Source organism: Oncorhynchus nerka, linkage group LG24 (genome assembly GCF_034236695.1).
Source record: "Oncorhynchus nerka isolate Pitt River linkage group LG24, Oner_Uvic_2.0, whole genome shotgun sequence".
NCBI classification, from domain to species: domain Eukaryota; kingdom Metazoa; phylum Chordata; class Actinopteri; order Salmoniformes; family Salmonidae; genus Oncorhynchus; species Oncorhynchus nerka.
The window spans coordinates 15,646,464-15,669,216 of record NC_088419.1 but is presented as its reverse complement, the minus strand read 5'-3'; the positions used below and the strand labels follow the sequence as shown (position 1 = coordinate 15,669,216).

The following is a 22,753-nucleotide window of genomic DNA, read 5'->3' as shown; positions in this document are numbered from 1 at the left end:
GGAAATCGGCAAACATGGCAACCCTGCCCCTCGTTGATTATTATGTCTTATTATAAGGCTCATGATATGTTACGCTGTGTCTCTCTATGTAGCAACATTTACAGCAGAGTGGACACTCACCCATACAGCCAGTCGGATGGAGCCGATGACCATTGGTATGTCGACATGGGGGTGTGAACCTGGTGGCCCTGCATCTGCCCAGACATTGGTTAGCTCAATAGGCCCCTCCTCTAGGGCAATGGAACGTCCCTCGAACCCAGGCCTCTCGTAAAGCACCCAGCTGCAAAGACAGATAGGAGCAGGTAAACAAACACATAAAATATGAATAATAGAAATATAATAATTTGAACAATATGATTATCTCTTTCTCTTAATTGATGTATTATTTTACATGTATTTGATTAGTGTTGCATTGATTATGGATGATCTGCATTAAACATATTCGTGTGAGTGGGGAGACGCTGAGAGAGGCATTCCCCTGGAGAGGGGAAACCGGAGTTAACCAGGTATTCCATGACTAAAATCCATGTTTGGTAAGCAAGTCTATAATTGCATCTGTAATTAAATGTAATTGCAGATGATGTTGTGTATACCTCTTAAGCAGACCTTTGACCTGTTATAAGTACTGATGTGATAATTACTTGTAATCTGTACTAGAGGTCGACCGATCCATCGGAATGGCCGATTTCAAGTTTTCACAACAATCGGAAATCGGTATGTTTGGGCTCCGTTTTTTTTTTTTTTACACCTTTATTCAATCTTTATTTAACGAGGCAAGTCAGTTAAGAACACATTCTTATTTTCAATGACGGCCTAGGAAAGGTGGGTTAACTGTCTCGTTCACGGGCAGGAAGACAGATTTTCACCTTGTCAGCTCGGGGGATCAAATCTTGCAACCTTACAGTTAACTAGTCCAAGCAATAACGACCTGCCTCTCGACCGATTAATCGGTATCGGCTTTTTTGGTCCTCCAATAATCGGTATCGGTGTTGAAAAATCACAATCGGTCGACCTCTAATCTGTACGGCTAGTTACCAAGACCACTGTGCCTTATTTGGAGGTTCCTACAAGATTTAGTGACATTGTCGACAGAACAGTTGTTCCTGATAGTGGCTATGTAGACCGCCTTTATTCTAACTGCAGAAATGCATACAAGGCACTCTCTCGTCCTCCCTTTGGCAAATCTGACCATGACTCAATTCTCCAGCTTCCTGTTTACAAACGAAAGCTCAAATGGGAAGAACCAGTGATATGCTCATTACAGAAGTGGTGGGATGAAGCAGACGCGAGGCTACAAGACTGTTTTGCTAGTACAGACTGGGATATGTTCCAGGACATTGAGGATACCACAACAGTCACAGGCTTCATCAATAAGTACATAGACAATGTCGTCCCCACAGTGACTATAAGAATGAATCCTAACCAGTGCTTAATTGTACATTTGGAGGTGCCGGAACAAAAAGTGAGCCAGAGAGGGGGGTTACCCGGGGTGATCTGAGGTACCAGAAAGCATGAAAAAAAAACTCCTTTGTAACAAAGCATTGCATGCATTATCTTGCTTTTGTGTACTGGCATAGATCAGTAGAGGCGCTTGCAGGAGTTGCACACAATGGGGATTTTTTTTTATAGCCTAAGTGGCCCTTATAAACGCATTTCATGCAATTCTATTTCATTTTAGAATACCTCACAAATGATCGAAATGATAGGCTACTTTGACACTGACAAACTGAGATGAATAAAAACGACCTTGACTTCAATCCATTATTGGCCTAGGCCTAGGTGTGTGTAAATGGATGGAGGAAATTCTAGTCCTAAAAAAGCTTTCTAGTTTCACTGACTCACCCAATGATGCTCAGCTCACTCACCGGCGACGGCCGATACGCTCGTGCCAAAAGCTTCTCTCTCTTAATTCACTTGGTAAAACAATGCTGTTCGCTCAATAGGCCTATATGGAAGCTGATAACTTGGTAGCCTACAGACAGATTAGTCTTTTTTTCAGTGGGATCCCTTTGCTTTCCAAGCTGTATTTTCCAGCAATTGTATTTGAAATATTGTGAAAGGCTTGTTTTGGCTTTATGCTGTTCACTGACAGGTTTGCAGCATGTTCCTGACTGTAGGCATGCCTCGTGATTGGGCTACACACAATCCACAACTAGGCAATTTTGCTTTTTGATTGGCAGTCATTGTAAATAAGAATGTGTTCTTAACTGACTTGCCTAGTTAAATAAAGGTAAAAAAGAAAAGAAAAAGAAAGGTAAAAAATAAATTTAAAAAAACAGGGCTGTTGTGGGGCAGGTCAAGAGCTTTAAGGTCCTTGGCGTCAACATCACTAAGGACTTAACAGGGTCCACACACACCTGCAAAGTCGTAAAGAGGACACGGCAGCGCCTCTTCCCCCTCAGGAGGCTGAAAAGATTTGGAATGGGCCCTCAGATCCTCAAAAGGTTCTACAGCTGCACCATCGAGAGCATCTTGACTGGCTGCATCACCGGTTGGTATGGCAATTGCACCGCCCTTGACCGCAAAGCACTACAAAGGGTGATGCGGACAGCCCAGTACATCACTGGGGCCAAGCTTCGTGCCACCCAGGATCTTTATATCAGGCGATGTTAGAGGAATGGCCGAAAAATTGCCAAAGACTCCAGCTACACAAGCCATAGACTGTTCACTCTGCTACCGTCCAGAAAATGGTACCGGAGCATCCGCAGCATCGACAGCTTCTTCCCCCAAGCCACTGCTAAATAGTAAACTAATGCGCTGATCCTACACACTCACTAGACTATATATACACACCATATCATTCACACACACTACATTGGCACTCCCACACTTTGGTACTGCTACTCTGTTCTTTTCTAAATTTGACTCTTATTATTATTATCTATCCTGATATCTAGGTCACTTTACCCTGCCTTCATGTATATATTTTTTGATTTCTTTAACCTTTATTTAACTAGGCAAGTCAGTTAAGAACAAATTCTTATTTACAAAGATGGCCTACCCTGGATGACGCTGGGTCAATTGTGCTCCACCCTATGGGACTCCCAATCACAGCTGGATGTGATGCAACCTGGATTCAAACCAGGTACTGCAGTGACTCTCTTGCACTGAGATGCTCACTGCGCCACTCGGGAGCGCACATACAGTGTCTTCGATCACTGCGCCACTCGGGAGAGTACATACAGTGTCTTCGATCACTGCGCCACTCGGGAGCGCACATACAGTGTCTTCGATCACTGCGCCACTCGGGAGAGTACATACAGTGTCTTCGATCACTGCGCCACTCGGGAGAGTACATACAGTGTCTTCGATCACTGCGCCACTCGGGAGCGCACATACAGTGTCTTCGATCACTGCGCCACTCGGGAGAGTACATACAGTGTCTTCGATCACTGCGCCACTCGGGAGAGTACATACAGTGCCTTCGATCACTGCGCCACTCGGGAGCGCACATACAGTGTCTTCGATCACTGCGCCACTCGGGAGAGTACATACAGTGCCTTCGATCACTGCGCCACTCGGGAGCGCACATACAGTGTCTTCGATCACTGCGCCACTCGGGAGAGTACATACAGTGCCTTCGATCACTGCGCCACTCGGGAGCGCACATACAGTGTCTTCGATCACTGCGCCACTCGGGAGAGTACATACAGTGCCTTCGATCACTGCGCCACTCGGGAGCGCACATACAGTGTCTTCGATCACTGCGCCACTCGGGAGAGTACATACAGTGTCTTCGATCACTGCGCCACTCGGGAGAGTACATACAGTGCCTTCGATCACTGCGCCACTCAGGAGCGCACATACAGTGTCTTCGATTACTGCGCCACTCGGGAGCGTACATACAGTGCCTTCGATCACTGCGCCACTCGGGAGCGCACATACAGTGTCTTCGGAAAGTATTCAGACCCATTGACTTTTTCCACATTTTGTTACGTTACAGCCTTATTCTAAAATAGATTAAATAAATAAATAAATCCTCAGCAATCTACACACAGTACCGCATAATGACAAAGCAGAAACAGGTTTTCAGAAATGTTTGCAAATTTATTCAAATTAAAAACCAGAAATACCTTATTTACATATGTTTTCACACCCTTTGCTGTGAGACTCAAAATTGAGCTCAGGTGTGTCCTGTTTCCATTGATCATCCTTAATTGTTTCTACAACTTGATTGGAGTCCAGCTGTGGTAAATTAATTTGATTGGACATGATTTGCAAAGGCATACACCTGTCTATATAAGGTCCTACAGTTGACAGTGCATGTCAGAGCAAAAACCAAGCCATGAGATCAAAGGAATTGTCCGTAGAGCTCTGGATTGTGGTGATCTGGGGAAGGGTACCAAAACATTTCTGCAGCATTGCAGGTCCCCAAGAACACAGTGGCCTCCATCATTCTTAACTCCATCATTTCTGCAGCACTCCACCAATCAGGCCTTTATGGTAGAGTGGCCAGATGGAAGCCCCTCCTCAGTAAAAGGCACATGACAGCCCGCTTGGAGTTTGACAAAAGGTTCTCTGGTATGATGAAACCAAGATTGAACTCTTTGGCCTGAATGCCAAGCGTCACGTCTGGAGGAAACCTGACACCATCCCTACGGTGAAGCATGATGGTGGCAGCATCATGCTGTGAGGAGTTTTTTCAGCGGCAGAGACTGTAAGACTAGTCAAGATCGAGGCAAAGGTGAACAGCGTAAAGTACAGAGAGATCCTTGATGAAAACCTGCTCCAGAGCACTCAGGACCTCAGACTTGGGTGAAGGTTGACCTTCCAACAGGACAAAGACCCTAAGCACACAGCCAAGATAATGCAACCTTCAATGGCTTCAGGACAAGTCTCTGAATGTCCTTGAGTGGCCCAGCCAGAGCCCAGACTTGAACGTGATCGAAACATGTCTGACGAGACTTGAAAATAGCTGTGCAGCGACCCTCCCCATCCAACCTGACAGAGCTTGAGAGGATCTGCAGAGAATGGGAGAAACTCCCCAAATACAGGTGTGCCAAGCTTGTAGCGTCATACCCAAGAAGACACAGGGATGTAATCGCTGTCAAAGGTGCTTAAACAAAGTACTGAGTAAAGTGTCTGAATACTTGTAAATGTGATATTTCAGTTCTTTATTTTAAATAAATTAGCAAATATATTTTAAAAGACTGTTTTGCTTTGTCATTATGGGGTATTGTGTGTAGATAGATGAGAAAAACAACAACAATTTAATCAATTTTAGAATAAGGCTGTAACCTAACAAAATGTGGAAAAAATCAAGGGGTCTGAATAGTTTCCGAAGGCTCTGTACCTCGTACCTCTACACATTGATCTGGTACTGTTACTCCCTGTATATAACTCCATTCTTGTCTATTTTATTTTATTCCTCGTGTTAGTTATTTTATATTGTATGGTTCATAGGCATTTCACTGTAAAGTCTACACCTGTTGTATTTGGCGGATGTAATAAATACAATTTATTTGATTTAGGCCATTAGACTTTTTCTGTGCTCTTGCTGGATGTCTTTCTGTTGCAACTTGAATGAATCCAGATGCATTTTTTTATTGACTATCAGAGACCGCTCATCTTCATTTCACCTGGAAATTCTCTTTTACACTTCACGTTTAACTCTTGAAATCCTGAACCTGCTTGGCTAACATTACACTCCTTGTACCCCATGTTTTGCATGACAAGGAGTGTAAAGACTGGTACCCAGGCCCCTTGACTTTGGACTACTTTATTGTTTGTGCATGTCCCAGTATCATGTAGGACAATAACTTTGGGTGGTTGATTCAATAAAATGAAGTAATATGAATGATAAACAGTCCAATAAAATTGTTATCACGCATTGGTATTTCCTGACATGAGTCATAGGATGGGATGGTATTTGAAACCATCGAATAACTCAGCTTGGCATGCCAGATATTCTCTGCCAAGGAAGTACTATGCTACATGTTATGTAAATATGCTTTCTACAGACGCCAGACAGAGCATACAAAGCTGTGTGTTTTTTCTGTTAACTGGATATTCCTATTCCAGACCTTGCTTGAACTTTGAAAACAGAACATTTACTCTGTAGGATATAAAAGCCAGTTTGGCTGTGTGACTCACCATCCTCTCAACACCTTCACAGAAATCCTAGGAGACAGTTGGAGCTGGGTGGCATCCACCACGTCTCTGAAGACTTCATAAGTCTGGCCGCTAAACTGATCATGCTCAAACAACACCATCTAAATCATAGGAACAGGGAAGCCATTTTGTCATTTCAAAACATCAAGAGAAAAAAGATGTAATGAGCAGCTCTGATGAAGGCAGAGAGACCGTAAGCTTAATAAACTAAAGTTATACTGGCAAGGTGCACTGTGGGTTTTATTTTCTTGAAGAAAGCATAAAGAGAGAAGGAAATGCTCAAACATCACCATGGAAACACCATGTGTCATTTCAAAATATCAACAGAAAAAGAAATGCTGTCACTGCCTCATTTTGAAACGTGTTAGTTTAAAAAAAGAATGTATATGTTTTTGAAGAAGTAAACTTCCATTTATCCGACTACCAAAACGAACTGTTCTTTTAATCAAGACATCAAGAAAAGGAAGTACATTAACTCTCCCTCTCTCTGAATCTGATGTCGATATTCCATCACATTGTATGACTCATCGGGTGACTCATCATATGACTAAGTTGGCAGAGCTACCATGAGAGTTTGTTAGGATGTTTCATTCCATTCACTTGTAATTCTCATCTTCAAGCATTATATAACCTCACGATATAACATCCCAAAAGGCAGCATATTCCCTTTATAGTGACTGCTTTTGGCCATCGAGCTCTTGTCAAAAGCAGTGCACTGCATATGGAACAAAGTGTCATTTGGGATGCCACCTTATCACTCTTGCATGCAAACCTACAGTTACTGAAACAGCATAAAGAAAATAAAGTACATGTTTAACTGCCTGCCTTCCATCCCCACCCCTGAGATTCCACAATGCAATGCTTTACCACAGAGTTTAAATGACTCTTGGCAGTACAGAATAGCTTGTTCTTAAACATATCCAGCTGTAGATCTGCTCCTTTCTCAAACAACCCCATTTTCCCTTGATGCGAAACCATATGAAACAGATGTCTTCAATAACACAATGGTAGAGTCCCAAATGGCACCCTACTCTGTATAGTCCTATGGGTACTGCACTACATAGGGCATAGGGTGCCATTTGGGACACAAATAATAGCTTCTCCTTCCATTCAGTTTCAATTCTATCCTGGTTCTTTGGAAATATCTGTTTGAAGCTGTGCCTACCTTTCCTGGTCGCCTATGGAATCCATTCACATCCTCTCTCTGTAACACCAAAATCACATGAATACTGCAATTATCATGACATTCTAGATGGTTATCTTCAATGTCATAAAATCCAGGTTCCAGAGCTGTTTATCAGTGTTTAAGTTAATGTTGTGTACTGTGTACTGTCCACTCTTAGAAAAAAGGGTTCCAAAAGGGTTCTTCAGCTGTCCCCAGAGTAGAGACATTTTTGGTTCCAGGTAGAACCATTTTTGCTTCCAGTACAAAGGGTTCTACATGGAACCCAAAAGTATTCTTTAAAGGGTTCTCCTATGGGGACAGCCAAGAACCCTTTAAGGCTCTAGATAGTTTTATTTTCTAAGAATGTGTTCTGCGTACTGTGTACTTGTTTGTGGGTCAGGCCTTTCTGACTCATGGTTTGACTATGGTTTGTTTTATTGACTATTATGAGACATGTTTAAGTCAATTAATATAACTGTTTTATCCATAATACTTAATGAATATTACACACGTGTAACCCCCCAACCCACCCATCCATCCATCCCCTTCTCCCACACACACTTACATGGTCAGTACGAGTCCCTAGTGGGCCAGCCAGAGGGGCCATGGCCTCGAGTAGGGAGGATGGAGGAACCAGAGGAAGATTCGGTCTTCCATCCAGCATTAGGAGTCCAGGCCTGATATTCAAGTCTCCTCTACCACCTCCTTCAAGTGACTTCATCCCTCCAATAACCTGATATAACCAAAAAATAACCATTAAATACCCATCAGATAAGGATCCGTGTGTGAGGCAGTAAGACATGCTACCCTCCCCGTAAAAACCTACGGAAATACAAAAACAATTACTGAAATAGGATAACATGTTTAAACACAGAACAGAGTGTCTGCGTTCTATGATAATGTTCTTCTAATCAACAGGAAATCCAACAGGAAAGCCAAACCCGGATGACGTTGGGCCAATTGTGTGCTGCCCTATGGGACTCCTAAGCACAGCCGGATGTGCTGCAGCCTGGATTCGAACCAGAGACTGCAGTGACGCCTCTTGCACTGAGATGCAGAGCCTTAGACTGCTGCGCCACTTGGGAGTAGACTGCTTGCATTTCACACCATTCAATCAAGATTGATCACACACTCTATAGCTTTCAAACATCTCAATGGCAGTGTTACCCAAAACACCTGCCAGTACCCGCACATCTGAATGGTCATCTATTCATTAAGCATTGGATTAGAGTATCAGGTGTGTTGGTACTGGAATAGAACAAATACGTAACATGACTTGGGATTCTCAAAGAGAGGTTTGAGAAACACTACCATTGAGATGTTCAAAAGTGCTAGATTCAACATGTGGTGTGGGATGCAAGCACTACTCAATAAAATTGAGAGTTGTCGAAAACCTACCTCTGAGTTGAGCAGTTCCTGCCCTGTGCTCAGCTCTAGTTTCCCAGCAGGCTCTCGGAGAGGAAGGTACTTCTCTAAATACTCCGGCAGCTTGATGTCGTTAAAGGACGGGAACGGAGAAGCTGAGTCACTGACCACAGCAGTCTGGGCAGTGGGCCTGTTCCCCAGGTTACGACTTTGGATGGTAGCCTCCCCAGAGGAAGTGGGGGAAGTCTGGGGGACTGGTGGTGGAGGGCTGGGCTGTTTGGCCAATGGCTGTCTGAGCTCCCCAGAGAAAGGGGGGGTAGTCTGGGATGGCTTAGTGACTGGTGAAGGGCTGGGCTGGAGGTGAGGGGCCTCAGTGGGAGACACCTCCCCACCCGGAGTGGTGTCCATCTGGAGTTGAACTCCAGGCCTCTTGCCCCGGGTGGAGGAGCTGTTCAGGCTACTAAGGATACAGCTCCCCTCCAAGCGTGACATACGAGGTTTCACCACCTTCGCCTCCTCCTCTTCCTTCTCCTCCCCCTCACCCCCTTCCTTCCTCTTCTCCTCACCCTCCTCCATGGTGGTCTTCTCCCTCTCCAAGAGGAGCCTGGAACGGGTGTCGAGGCTCTTGAGTAGGATGCTGCCCCTGTCCCGGTCTGTGATGCTGGCCCTGGCCGGCTTCAGCTCCCCTTTGACCTGGTTCCTCTGCAGCTTAGGCAGAAGACTCTGGTTCGTCTCCACAGAAAACTCCCTCTTCCTCCTCAGGCCGAACTGGAACTCCTCTGGGTCAAAGGTCTTCTCGAAGCGGTCCTCCCGGATAGCGGGCATTGCGAATGGTGGCTTGGGAGGATGGTGGTGGTGGTTCTGCCGCGGTGGCAACGAGAAAGGCACGCCAAGGCGTTTTATGTTCTCGATGAAGTCATCGTCATCCAGTTCTCCGGATGTGTCCAAGAGGTTGCTCTCGCTGACCGATGAGCTGAGCTTGGGTTCAGCGGGGCGGAGGAGCTTCGGCTTGGGAAAGCGATGGTCCACGTCTAGCCAGCTGGAGGGGGTGTCGCGTTGGAGTGGCAAGCCACTGCCACCGCCCCCCAGTAAGGGGAGCTGATTCAGGGATGGATGTTGGGGAGAGACTGGGCTCTGTTTTTTGGTGGTTTCAGTAGAAGAGAGTATCTTCGGAACTTTGCCTGGACTGGGGAAAAATGTTGATTTCTCATTGGTTGTTTTGAGTTGTGTTACCGGGTGGATCTCGACATTCCCAACCAGTGTAGGATTTGTTACCACAATTCCTTGCTTTTCATCAGTTGTCCTTTCTTGCACAGTAGTAGTACAACTACTAGTAGATGACTTTTGTTCAAGTGCATCCCATTTTCCCTCTGCTAGCTTTCCATTGGGCAACATCACTGTCTTTTCTCTGTCCTCACTCTGTGATTGGCTTGGTAGAGTGTTCCCCTCCTTCACATCCTCTGACTTTTTTACCTCTGGGGCTATAGTCTTTACAGTGGAGTTCTCCTTCCCAACATCCAGCCTTGGCCCCTCACTGCTCTTCGGCTTTGGCCCAGGTAGTTCTTTCTCTCCCTGGCCCTTTGTCTTTTCTCGGGCTTTAGTCTCCGAAGGAATCTGAGCAGAATCTACCTCTGTAGGTTTTGAGGCCTTGCTTTCTGTTTTTACAGCAGTGGAGTTCTCCTTCCCAACATCCAGACTTGACCCCTCACCACTCTTCGGCTTTGGCCCAGGTAGTTCTTTCTCCCCCTGACCCTTTGTCTTTTCTGGGGCTTTGGTATCCGAAGGATTCTGAGTAGAATCTACCGCTGTAGGTTTTGAGGCCTTCTTTTCTGTTTTTACAGCAGTGGAGTTCTCCTTCCCAACATCCAGACTTGACCCCTCACTGCTCTTCGGCTTTGGTCCAGGTAGTTCTTTCTCCCCCTGACCCTTTGTCTTTTCTGGGGCTTTGGTCTCCGAAGGAATCTGAGCAGAATCTACCTCTGTAGGTTTTGAGTCCTTGCTTTCTGTTTTTACAGCAGTGGAGTTCTCCTTCCCAACATCCAGACTTGACCCCTCACTGCTCTTCGGCTTTGGTCCAGGTAGTTCTTTCTCCCCCTGACCCTTTGTCTTTTCTGGGGCTTTGGTATCCGAAGGATTCTGAGTAGAATCTACCTCTGTAGGTTTTGAGGCCTTGCTTTCTGTTTTTACAGAGGTGTCCTTCTCTACTACTGGCACTGTAGTGCTAGGCACTGAGGGGGTGGGTTCTGGGGTAGGCCTCACTCTGTGTGTCAGTGTGTCGTGGCTAGGTTTATCTGTCTTCGCCTCAGATGACATTACAGACTGGGTCTGCTTTGAGACATTGGTTTGCTGCTTTTCTAATACAGGGTCCTGATGATACGATTTTGTTTTCTGCTCAGGCACACGTGTAGACGACCCTTCCTTAGGAGGCTCGATTGCACATTTATCACTCTTTTTTCCCATCGCTGTCTCATCAATCTGAGTGACAACACTGGCAGTTTTATCTGACTGAGAAGGCTGTGTAGGAGTCAGTGAGGCTGGAGGTTTAATAGGAGCTACAGAGGTTGGGACAGCTTTAGTAGCAGCTGTCTCAGGGGTGTATTGTCTACTGCCTGAAGGAAAATCCTTCTCTGACTTTGTATCTGTATTTTTCTCAGGCTGTTTGACCATTTCCACCGCTTTCTTTTCAGGCTGCATTGGTCTGTTGTCGACTTTAGCGTGTGGGACAGGTGAGCCTTTCTCCACACGAGAGGGGTCTTGAACAAGAGTCTGTTTATTCTTAGGCAAATGTGAAGACAGGGATGTTTCGCTGTTGTCCTTGGAAACATTTAGATTTATCTTAATGGTAGAGGTCGTCTCAGAGCTTCCCCCCTCTGCCTTCTCTCCCTTGGAACTCTGTGAGGGTAGAATGTCTACAGTTTTATCATTGGGCCCCTTTCTTACACTGATAGGATCAGAGGTAGCCATTTTATTGTCTTTGTTGACGTTTGGAGGTGTGGGTGATTGCATCTTTTCCTTTAACGGTTTGTTAGAATTTTCCTTTTCATCTGACAATGACTTGATCTGCTTGTCTGAGGCTGCTGGCTTTTTAATGACTACTTGTTGGCTGTTTTCACTAACAGACTCTTTTTTAACATCTGATTTTACGTCTACAGATTGACTGTATTGTGGCGATGTAACTGTATTAACGTCCTGCTCAGTGGCCATTTTCTTTGTGGTGCCTGCCTCTTCCTGTTTGCTGTTGACCACTTCCTGCTCAGTGTTTGTCACTTCCTGTTTCATGTCACAGCTCGGGTTCAGGTGATTGGCTGACTCCCCTCCTTTGCTTTTCCGTCTCTTTGACCTGGAGTTTTGTCTGCTGTTGGCTTTGGATTGTGGGCTGACCTCATTGGTTGAGTCCACCTGAGGTGTCAGCTGGCTTGAGTCTGAGCTACTCCCCCCTTTAACTGAAGTAGTTAGGTCAATATCGGTAGGTCTCTTTGGTAGCTCCACTGTTTCAGTAGCCTCTTTGTCCTTTGTTTTGGAGTCTGTCTGATCTGCTTTAGGAACTGGCATGACCCCTACTGGGGTGGTATCTGGCTCCGTTGGTTTCAATGTTATCTCTGCCTTTGGGGTGCTCTGAGTAGGAGTCTTTTCCCCGCTGGCCAGTTTTCCCTCAATGTCCTGTTTTGTTGTCTTTGACACAGCAGAATCTGTAGAATTTTCAGCTATTCCTGCAATACTAGAGGACTTTTGGGGTACCATTGTTTTATTATCCACCTTCTGAGCCTCTGCAAAGTTCCTTGCCCGCTCCCGTATCGTTTTTAATTTCTCCCGAACAGGGGGGGCCGAGCTGGACCTGGCATCGCCACGTTCCACCGATTTCTCCCGCTGATCTGGCAACCTGAGCTCTCTGTTTACATTTGTTCTTAGCTGCTCTGTGACTTTCCTGGTGGGAGAAACATCTGCACTCCTGGGGTAAGTCTTACTGGGACTGGCAACCCCCATCGCTCTCCCCTCAAAAAGGCTGATCCTATCTGCGATCCGCCCAATAGGCTGAGGAGTCTTGGATTCCTCGTCCACTTTCTTTAAATCAGGTGGTCTGTGACGAATGAAAACAAAGAAGCATGTTTTCTGTCTCAATATGAACAAAAACCCTGATATTCAATTGATCTAGCTGTAAATACACTACATTTGTTCTATATCACACACAAAATCTATCTCAATGGATTTAGTGTTTTGAAAATACTTTGAGCTAAGTGGAGTTAGTGGTTGAAATGCCAACAAATGTAGGACATATTTTGATGCACTACAAAGATAGTTTCCCCTTTACAGGTAGAATATCATTATTTCACTTTTTTTGCTATAAACAGAGATATTTAAAGTATTTAAATAACATATCTGATTCCTAAACTGCGTAGTCAGGAAGTAGGTTATCCAACGATACAGTAATCTAGTAGTCAGGTAAACACAACTCACCTCTTGGTCACCTTCGGTTCCACCGTGACCTTTCCTGTAGCCATTCCTCCTTTCTCAAAGCTCACGGCTATGTGTCCTCCATCTCCCTCTGGACTCAGTGGCTGCTCCGAGTTCACCATCACTTTCTTCGCAAAGAACTTCACCTCGCTGTGTGACACCTTCACGCTCCGGCGTTTGGACTCGGCGCTCTCCGTGCGCCTCTCCACCCGACATGGGCTAGTGTCGTCAACCATGTCTATGTCCATGTCCCCTTCCCCGTCCACCACGGCCACCAGGGTGGCGTGTACTGGTGCGTCTAGGTCCTCCTGGGCTTCCTCCCTCTCCTTCCCTCTGCGTATTTTTTGGGGAACTGAAGCATGTCCGTCTTTAGAAGAGGAGGGGGTGGAGTCTCCAGGTTTAGGTGTGTTATATTCGGATGATGTAGGTGAGTTCTCGGCTCCAGGCTGGGTTTTGGTGGGTGTATTCTCCTGAGAACTGGCTCCTCCTCCGTCTCCGGAGGAGTTCTTCCTGGACCGCCTCTTGCCTGAGTTCTTACGGCCCATCGTGTCTGTGTCTCTGTCTGACTCCTCTTCACCAGAGAGCTCAGGGATGGTCTGTGAGCTCGTCTGTGTCTCTGTGGGGGACTTCAGTGACACTCCCACCAGGGCACTGTAACTGCTATGACCTTTGATCCCTATAGCAGCTTTGAGACAAATCCTTTTGCGCTCCTCTGTCCTCTCCTTTGTATTGGTGTTCTCTGATGACAATTCAACACTCTTGGATGATTTTGCTCTGGAAACCACCTGAAGTCTTTTCTTCACCCTGGTGGTGATGATGGCGTGGGGCACTTCCTGCTTTGTGTGGGTGTTCGTTCCGTTCTGGCTCAGGCTCAGGCTCGTCTCCTCCAGATACACATGCAGCCTCTTGCCTGCCTGGACTTGGGCTCGGGGCAGGGCCTGGGTGTGTTCCTGTCGGTCAAAGTCCTCCCAGGCCACTCCCTCTTCAAGGGCAGATGAAAGAACACGTGTCAGATGGCTGGCATTCCTCTTCGGGGCAGGATTCCCACTCGCTCCACTGCTCCTTCCCCCCTCCTCCTCCGTTTCCTCTCCCTGCGAGGCAATCCACCACTCCTCCTCCCTAGGACCTCCTCCTTCTCCCCACTCGCTGTGGCTGCTGGCTGCAGAGAGGGGGCTGTCCCTGTGGGTAGACGCTCTGGCGTCCGCCGTGTTCCACTCCTCAAAAACCCTGGAGAGATGCCGCTGGGCAGGCTGGGAATTCTGTCCCTCCTTCTGCTGCTCCTCTTCTCCCCTCACAGGCTCCTCCTGGGCCCCCTCTCCTTGTGGCCTGGGGCTCTGGTCTTCCGTCTGGGACTGAGAGGCATCGTCACTTGGACTCCTGGGGCTCCCTCTTTCTTTCCAGGGGGAGAACCAGCTCCCGATCCGGCCCAAGACACCAGTACTGTGCTCTTCTGGGGTCTGAGACTGTAGTCGTAGAGGCAGACAGAGAACTAATTAGACATGTCTTTACAGTACCAGTACATACTCACTGACTGCCAGTGCCAATACACATGCATACGCTGCACATGCATAAGCATAAGAGGTTACCATTTACTTCAAATCTGCAGGTATAATGCATTATAACTTGTTGTAAGCATGTATGAGCCTTTATTTACAATGCCTTGTTATGAGGCTATGTTTTGTCCCTCTCTACTGTATGTAGGAGATTTTCAAGTGACTCAAATAGGCTGTTATTTTAGTCAGGATGATTATAATAGGATAACAAGACAGTAAAGAGGCTCATTTGTGCCTATAGTCTTACAATGGATTAGAACGTCATTATAATGCATTATACCTACAGGCTTTATGCAACGTGTTACTGCTTACAGTGTAGGTACCTACGGGCTTTAAGTAAGTGTTACTGTATACAGTGTAAGTTACGTGTGTACGGCACAGTGAATATTGCAGATAGGCGAAAGGAAGGAAGGGTCAGAGAGTCCAAGGGTTATTTGCTTTGTCAATGTCAGATTTTGTGCAGCTCTCAACATAATGAAAGCATGCAAGAGCAGTACTAATAATACCTTTGTTATAGGAGCTCAACTCACCCAAGAGCCAAGTACCATATCATTCAGAGTCTTTATGCCGCTTGTGAACATGTTTTAGGCTTTAAAACATTTAAACCTATAGACCATAAAACACAAATATAATATATAATCATCCTAAAATACATACTATTTAGCTCTGTTGCAAATTAACATGCACCTATGCAAATAATTCATATTTTAGAGCATTTCCCCCAAAAAATAAAATTGGGTAACGTGGTGTAATTCTAACAGAAACCACTTTATGTCACCAATTTTCTAACACCCTTGCTGCCACTACTCTTCCTTGACTACAATTTTTATCTGTCTCATCTAAAAAATGTACAATACCGGTTAAAGGTTTTACAAAACCTACTCATTCAAGCTTTTTCTTTATCTACATTGTAGAATAATAGCGAAAACATCAAAACTATGAAAAACACATATGGAATCATGTAGTAACCAAAAAAGTGTTGAATGCATTTCAGTTAACAAGTGTGCCATGTTAAAAGTTCATTTGTGGAATTTCTTTCCTTATTAATACGTTTGGGACAATCAGTTCTGTTGTGACAAGGTAGGGGTGGTATACAGAATATAGCCCTATTTGGCAAAAGACAAGTCCATATTATGGAAAGAACAGGTCAAAGAAAGAGAAACGACAGTCCATTATTACTTTAAGGCATGAAGGTCAGTCAATACGCAAAATTTCAAGAACTTTTAAAGTTTTTTAAAGTGCAGTCGCAAAAACCATCAAGTTTTATGATGAAACTGGCTCTCATGAGGACCGCCACAGGAAAGGAAGACCCAGAGTTACCTTTGCTGCAGAGTTCATTAGAGTTACCAGCCTCAGAAATTGCGGCCCAAATAAATGCTTCATAGAGTTCAAGTAACAGACACATCCCAATATCAACTGTTTCAGAGAAGACCGTGTGAAACAGGCCTTCATGGTCGAATTGCTGCAAAGAAATCACTACTAAAGGACACCAATAAGAAGAAGAGACTTGCTTGGGCCAAGAAACAGGAGCAATGGACATTAGACCGGTGGAAATCTGTCCTTTGATCTGTCCTTTGTCCAAATTTGAAAATGTTGGTTCCAACCTCTGTGTCTTTGTGAGATGCATAGTAGGTGAATGGATAATCTACACATGTGTGGGTCCCTCCGTGAAGCATGGAGGAGGAGGTGTGTTGTGCTTTGCTGGTTACACTGTCAGTGATTTATTTAGAATTCAAGGCACACTTAACCAGCATGGCTACCACAGCATTCTGCAGCGACACACCATCCCAACTGGTTTGCGCTTAGTGGAACTATCATTTGTTTTTCAACAGGACAATGACCCACAACACCTCCAGACTGTGTAGGGGCTATTTGGACAAGAAGGAAAGTGATGGAGTGCTGCATCAGATGACCTGGCCTCCACAATCACCAAACCTCAACCCAATTGAGAAGGTTTGGGATGAGTTGGACCGCAGGGGTGAAGGAAAAGCGGCCAACAAGTGCTCAGCATATGTGGAAACTCCTTCAATACTGTTGGAAATGCATTCCAGGGGAAGCTGATTGAGAGAATGCCAAGAATGTGCAAAGCTGTCATCAAGGCAAAGGGTGGCTACTTTGAAGAATTTCTTTAACACTGTTTTGGTAACTACATAATTCCATATGTGTTATTTCATAGTTTTGATGTCTTCACTATTATTCACCAATGTAGAAATGACTAAAAAATAAAGAAAAACCCTTGAATGAGAAGGTGTTATAAAACTTTTGACCGGTAGTGTAAGTCACTAACAAAACGAGTTAATTTGATCTAATATTTCGTAATTTATAAAAAGTTATATAATATAGTATTACATCTATAAATGTTTTATGTATGTACCATTAAGCTTACTGCATGCTCTACCCCGACGCAAGATTCGCAGTGTTGCAATTTAATTTTTAGTTACAAAAGGGACGGCTCCTTTTAATACGCTCTGGCATTCAACAATACTTTTTTACTACCTGAACATTTTCACGGTGTATCATTCCTTCTGCAGGCGTGGGGGCAGTATGGCTTGGTTCCTTGATTTGATATATGGGCTATATATAGGCTATTCATCAAAGTAGCCTATTTTGCATTGATAACTAAATATAATCTCAGCCATTGTTCAAATAACAAGAATCCACCCAAAAAGGTGTTCTGTTTAAAAGTAATAACTAGTGAATACAGGATATTGTGAAATGGTAGAAACTGCTGTAGCCAACTAGCTAGCCATGTGCTTTTTTACTCTGTGACCAAAACACAATGTTTTAGCTGATATGGGAATGAATACACAAGCAGCATATCAAACTGCGATAATGTTTTAAGTTCAATCATCGGCAAGTATAAGAATATTTGCTAGGGCATATTTAAAAAAATTATAAATCAGATTTTTTCTTGTGTGTATGTGGGAAGCTAAAAAGGCTAGCTAGCTTTCTAAATCTTTAGCCAAGCTAAAGATAGCGGCTACAAGCAAGGGAAGGCAATTCTTCCTTGTTTTCACAAAAAAACCTGTGCTATCGCCCCCTTGTGAATGGCCGTGGGACTGGCGAGGATACCATGTTACCAAAAGGTGTCCACTAATCCAACAATCCCACTCCACCTACGTGCACGGAGTTAGATCAACAGAGTAAAGCTTGTAGTAACCTGGAGACTAAATATAACTAATCCACTTGTTTAGAAAGAAAAATAGGAATCAGTTTTGATTAAAGCAGTAACATTTAAGTTGAGGGTTTTGGGGGCAACTGGTCCACCCCTCCAATGGGGCAACTGGCCCCCAGGCAATCTAATGCAAGTCTATGCCACCTAAATTAGTATTTTACAAATAATGTCCAAATCATCTACAAGTAACTAAATTGAGTTACACTGTCATTTTTAGACACTTTAGAATGATCTGGAGCGATAAAGAAAAAAGAGGCCTTACATCAAAACCTCATCATAGTGAGGATATTAATAATGAGATGTGCAATGCCTTTTTGTTTCAATATTTGATGTATTTAATTCAAATAAGATACCAAGACTTAAGCATTTAATTATTCAAAAGTATCAAAATAAAATGTATTAAATTGATTTTAACACAGTAATCTTCAGGGGGGGGGTACCCTTGTACTTGGGAAAACTGTCATTTTCTAAAAACTAAATGTCATTAAATAACCAAAAAAGTGTAAACTGTAGCCACTTACTCCTCTTCATAGTTTGCTTGCCTAAGTATGACAATCATTCCCATACCAAAGTTTTACCAAACGTTGCTTTTTTTGTGGCAGCAATTAAACATTGTTCTTAGGGGGGGCTTGTTACCCCATGTTCCCCTATATATGAAAATATATTTTTCAATCTAAATATAAGTACATGATAGATATAATACCTCCAACATGTTCAACTGCTTCCATACCCCAGTGACAGAGAAATCTAAAGAACAACTTACCTTAAATTAGAGGAAAACTCCAATATTTAAAACCCAAAATGAACAGCTGTCAAGTACAGAATAAGTCAGTCTCACAATATAGTCAGTATGATAATAGTCTTTCTCTCGTTTTCTTTGTAAAAGTATTTTCCATGTCTGACTAACAGAAAAGGCAAGCAGAACAAGAGGAAGACGGTTTGAAAGTGGAATCGAAGGTATGTGTGCAGGCTGGTTGAAGTTTGATAATTATTTCTGTGCGGAACGGCGCGCATACGCAGCCTGGTGGTAAAATATCCGGCAAACGTTTCCCTCGGGAGATGACGCATTCGATTTGTAGGCTTGCCTGTTCCTTTTTTGAATCGTCTGGTTTCAAAGTGTGCCACTGTTGGCGGGCTGCTCAAGTCAGTCTTTCCATAAGCAGTTGAGAACTGTAGTTAACCCTTCAAATAACTGTCTGCCTCATGATAACATGTAGTTGTTGTTTGTCTTGTTTGTTTTGTCTATTTGTCAATAGAATGACCATAACCACAAGGCAAATGAACAAATATTTACACATAGCCTATTTCTTTCCACTTAATGAAGTTATTTATGCACCTAAATGTCAGCTATTAGGCCTAAAGTGCGATTGTCATTGTTATTCTGCTACTTTGCAATATGTTTGTATCATTGATATAGCCTAATCATAGGCTAGACATTGCATACCTGTAATTAGACAATAATAATGTGATATAATAACATATAATAGAATATAGGCCTAAATAAACATTGAAAGAAAAGACAATTGATATATCACCAATAAATATAACCCAAGTCACACAGATGCATTCCCTAGGCTGTTTATCAAATATTGACATCAAATACAGTGCCCTTTGTAAAAGCCTTGGCGCGCAACAGGTAAACTAATCCTGAAACAGTCGACCAAAATGTCAATGTTGCATTCCTTTCTGTTTCCCATTTAACACGCCCAGTTCATCTGTTAGACAAATCCCAAAGTTCAGCCAAGCCGCCTGCCATACACTAATTATAGTCAAAGAAATACATTAGAGAGAGACGGAGTACTTACCATGATAACGCCTTCGTTATTGAATCCGTTCCAAATCTCCCAGGAATCGGTCAAATGGAACTTGCCTGGGCGACTTTGAGCAAGGACCCGGTTAAAATAACACTCTCACTCCGTCACCGTCTCTCTGAGGTGAGGTAACCTATGTCTGCATCACCAGGACTTTTCCCTACAAACTAATACCGTAAACAAATCATTATATGAGTCCAAATGTCCTTGTCAAGAGTTTAGAGGCATTTTTTTAACATTAAACCAATAGCGTAGCATTATCCATGTCGTTTGAGTGGCTTTCTGAGAGGAGGGCTGAGGCTACAGCTGGAATCTGCCCAGCCCAGGTAACACACCCCAGGGAGAAAGACTGGTGACAGCAGGTATGGCAGTATGTTGTGCAACACTTTCAGTCCAACACAAAAGTAAAGCACTCTCCGAGACACAGACACATGACACACACACACACACACACACACACACACACACACACTGTTGATACCCCCCATATGATAAATGATTCATCTATTGCAGTTGAAACCTGCCTCTCCAACCCTATTAAACATTTAAACACTGTATTGAATCAACGTTCTTATACCAACACTTGTGGGAAACCGAACATAGACCTATTACATGTGCAACAATTTATTATAAAATACCTGTAGACACACACCAGAAAAGCGGCCCTCTGAGCATATACTGGTTGAATCCACATTGGTTCCAACCAACAAGGAATAGCCTAGATGTTTCTGGCCAGAAGAGGAGATTTGGATTAAATCCTAGATGCCATCACCTGCCTTTGTGCCTGTGAGCAAGGCACTTAACGCCCACACTGCTCCTGGGGTTTGGGCTGGTAACCAGGCTATCTATGCTAGACTGACCCCGTAGGTAATCGTCCCCATCACATAATGGTGCTATATTATAAAATATACATCACGGATATCCCTTTGTGACCCTGTAACACACTTGCATTGATACTCCACCAAGCCAACTGACCCGGAGGGAAAACGACACCACTGTTGCTTTTTCACCTGCGCCAAGATAGCCAACAGGCATCAGCTTGTCATTCACCTGGACCTTAGTGCACTATCGGCCTACTTTAGGTGCACTAATGAAACATTGCATATTTGAATATTTTGTTAGAATAATTAAGTAAGAACTGGGCTGACTGGAGGAAATGTTGTTCCGACAGGGCTGGTTTCCCATACACAGATTAAACCTAGTCTTGGATTAAAAATAATCTCCATTGAAATAGCTTTTTAGTCTAGGACTAAGCTTTATCTTCAAATGTCAAGTTTGAATGTCACATGCACATACAGTGAAATGCCTTTCTTGCAAGATCTAAACCCAACAATACAGTAATCAATATCAATATAGTACTAAAAATAACAAGGAGTAAGTAAACTATATACACTGAGTGTATTAACATTAAGGACACCTGCTTATTCCATGACATAGACTGACCAGGTGAATCCAGGTTGCTTGTTGTGAGCGCTGAGGGAACTTTATGCACTTGGCCAGATGGCTACTATTTACTAGTTGACATATAAAATATATTCACCCCACCCAGTATTGTAATCTAAATTTACAAGAAAGCATGTAGTCCTTGGCTAAGACAGTGTAGGTAGTGTGGGCTCAATAGCATCTCATTAGTGTGCAAGATCTTGAGTATCAGCTGTACATGTGATGGAAGAATGCACTGTGCATGCAGAGGGTTGCAATTCCATTGAGACCTAGAATTGCCTTATATGTATCCCACAAAAGTGCTCACTGTTATAAGCTAACTTTTTTGATGAATTTAAGCAAAATTCCCCAAATTCCCGAGCTTAACTTCTAATGGAAAGTTTCTGACCCTTTGCCACCCTAGTTCCAATACCATATTTACAATGTGCAGGGATACTGGAGTGATAGAGGTGGATATGTATAGGGCAGTGGAGGCTGCTGAGGGGAGGATGGCTCATAGTAATGTCTGGAATGGAGTCAAAGGAATGGTATAAAACATGTGTTTTCATGGGGTTGATATCATTCCATTGATTCCATTCCATCTATTACTATGAGCCGTCCTCCCCTTAGCAGCCTCCACTGGTAAGGTGATTAGGCATCAGGATATATGGTAAACAGAGTAGCAGCAGTGTATATGATGATCGTATATGAGTGGGTGTGTGTGTGTTTGTGTAGAGCTAGTAAACATGTGTGTGTGAGCAAATGAAGTGTGTGTGTGTGTGTTTGAGTGTCAGTGTGTGTGTGTATGTGAGTGTGTAGAGTTCTGTGAGTGTGCATTGAACCAGTCCAAAAATAAAATACACTGGTCAACTCAGATTTGTGTAGCCATTTTGTTTGCTATTTGGTAGTCTTATGGCATTTGGATAGAAGCTGTTCATGAGCCTGCTGGTGTCTTGATGCACCGGTACCACTAGCCGTGCGGAAGCAGAGAGAACACTCTATAGCTTGGGTGGTTGGAGTCTTTAACGATATTCCGGGCCTTTCCTTCACCCGATATACAGTGGGGCAAAACAGTATTTAGTCAGCCACCAATTGTGCAAGTTCTCCCACTTAAAAAGATGAGAGAGGCCTGTAATTTTCATCATAGGTGCACTTCAACTATGACAGATAAAATGAGTGAAAAAAATCTAGAAAATCACATTATAGGATTTTTAATGAATTTATTTGCCAATTATGGTGGGAAAAAAGTATTTGGTCAATAACAAAAGTTTATCTCAATACTTTGTTATATACCCTTTGTTGGCAATGACGGAGGTCAAGCGTTTTCTGTAAGTCTTCACAAGGTTTTCACACACTGTTGCTGGTATTTTGGCCCATTCCTCCATGCAGATTTCCTCTAGAGCAGTGATGTTTTGGGGCTGTTGCTGGGCAACACAGACTTTCAACTCCCTCCAAAGACGAGGAACTTGTAGCTCTCGACCCGCTCCACTGCAGTCCCGTCGATGTGGATGGGGCTGTGCTCCCCCCCTGTAGTCGACGATGAGCTCCTTGGTCTTACTCACATTGAGCGATTGCTTGTTGGCCCGGCACTACACTGCCAGGTCACTGACCTCCTGTCAGTAGGCTGTCTCATCATCGCATGTGATCAGGCTTCCCACCGCTTTGTCTTCAGCAAACTTGATGATGCGCGAGGCAGTTG

The 22,753-nt window shown here is 43.9% G+C and overlaps 1 protein-coding gene across 3 annotated transcripts in view; it reads right to left on the bottom strand.

The window, feature by feature from the left end:
* The window catches only part of LOC115107545 (beta/gamma crystallin domain-containing protein 1-like), a 48,221-nt gene extending 28,266 nt beyond the window's left edge, over window positions 1-19,955 (bottom strand). Inside the window, exons 1-8 of one of the 3 annotated variants that reach the window (XM_065008649.1) lie at window positions 18,585-18,855; window positions 15,177-15,252; window positions 13,097-14,556; window positions 8,675-12,719; window positions 7,842-8,009; window positions 7,277-7,315; window positions 6,094-6,212; window positions 121-280 (exon numbers count right to left, since the gene is read on the bottom strand). In XM_065008649.1, the coding sequence (XP_064864721.1) occupies window positions 121-280; window positions 6,094-6,212; window positions 7,277-7,315; window positions 7,842-8,009; window positions 8,675-12,719; window positions 13,097-14,556; window positions 15,177-15,227 (6,042 nt within the window). In that variant the 5' untranslated portion in view covers window positions 15,228-15,252; window positions 18,585-18,855. Of the gene's footprint in view, window positions 1-120; window positions 281-6,093; window positions 6,213-7,276; window positions 7,316-7,841; window positions 8,010-8,674; window positions 12,720-13,096; window positions 14,557-15,176; window positions 15,253-18,584; window positions 18,856-19,626 lie in introns of those variants that run through there. The other 2 variants (XM_029630944.2, XM_029630945.2) reach the window with 2 other exon arrangements.
* Window positions 19,956-22,753: the final 2,798 nt, after the last annotated feature.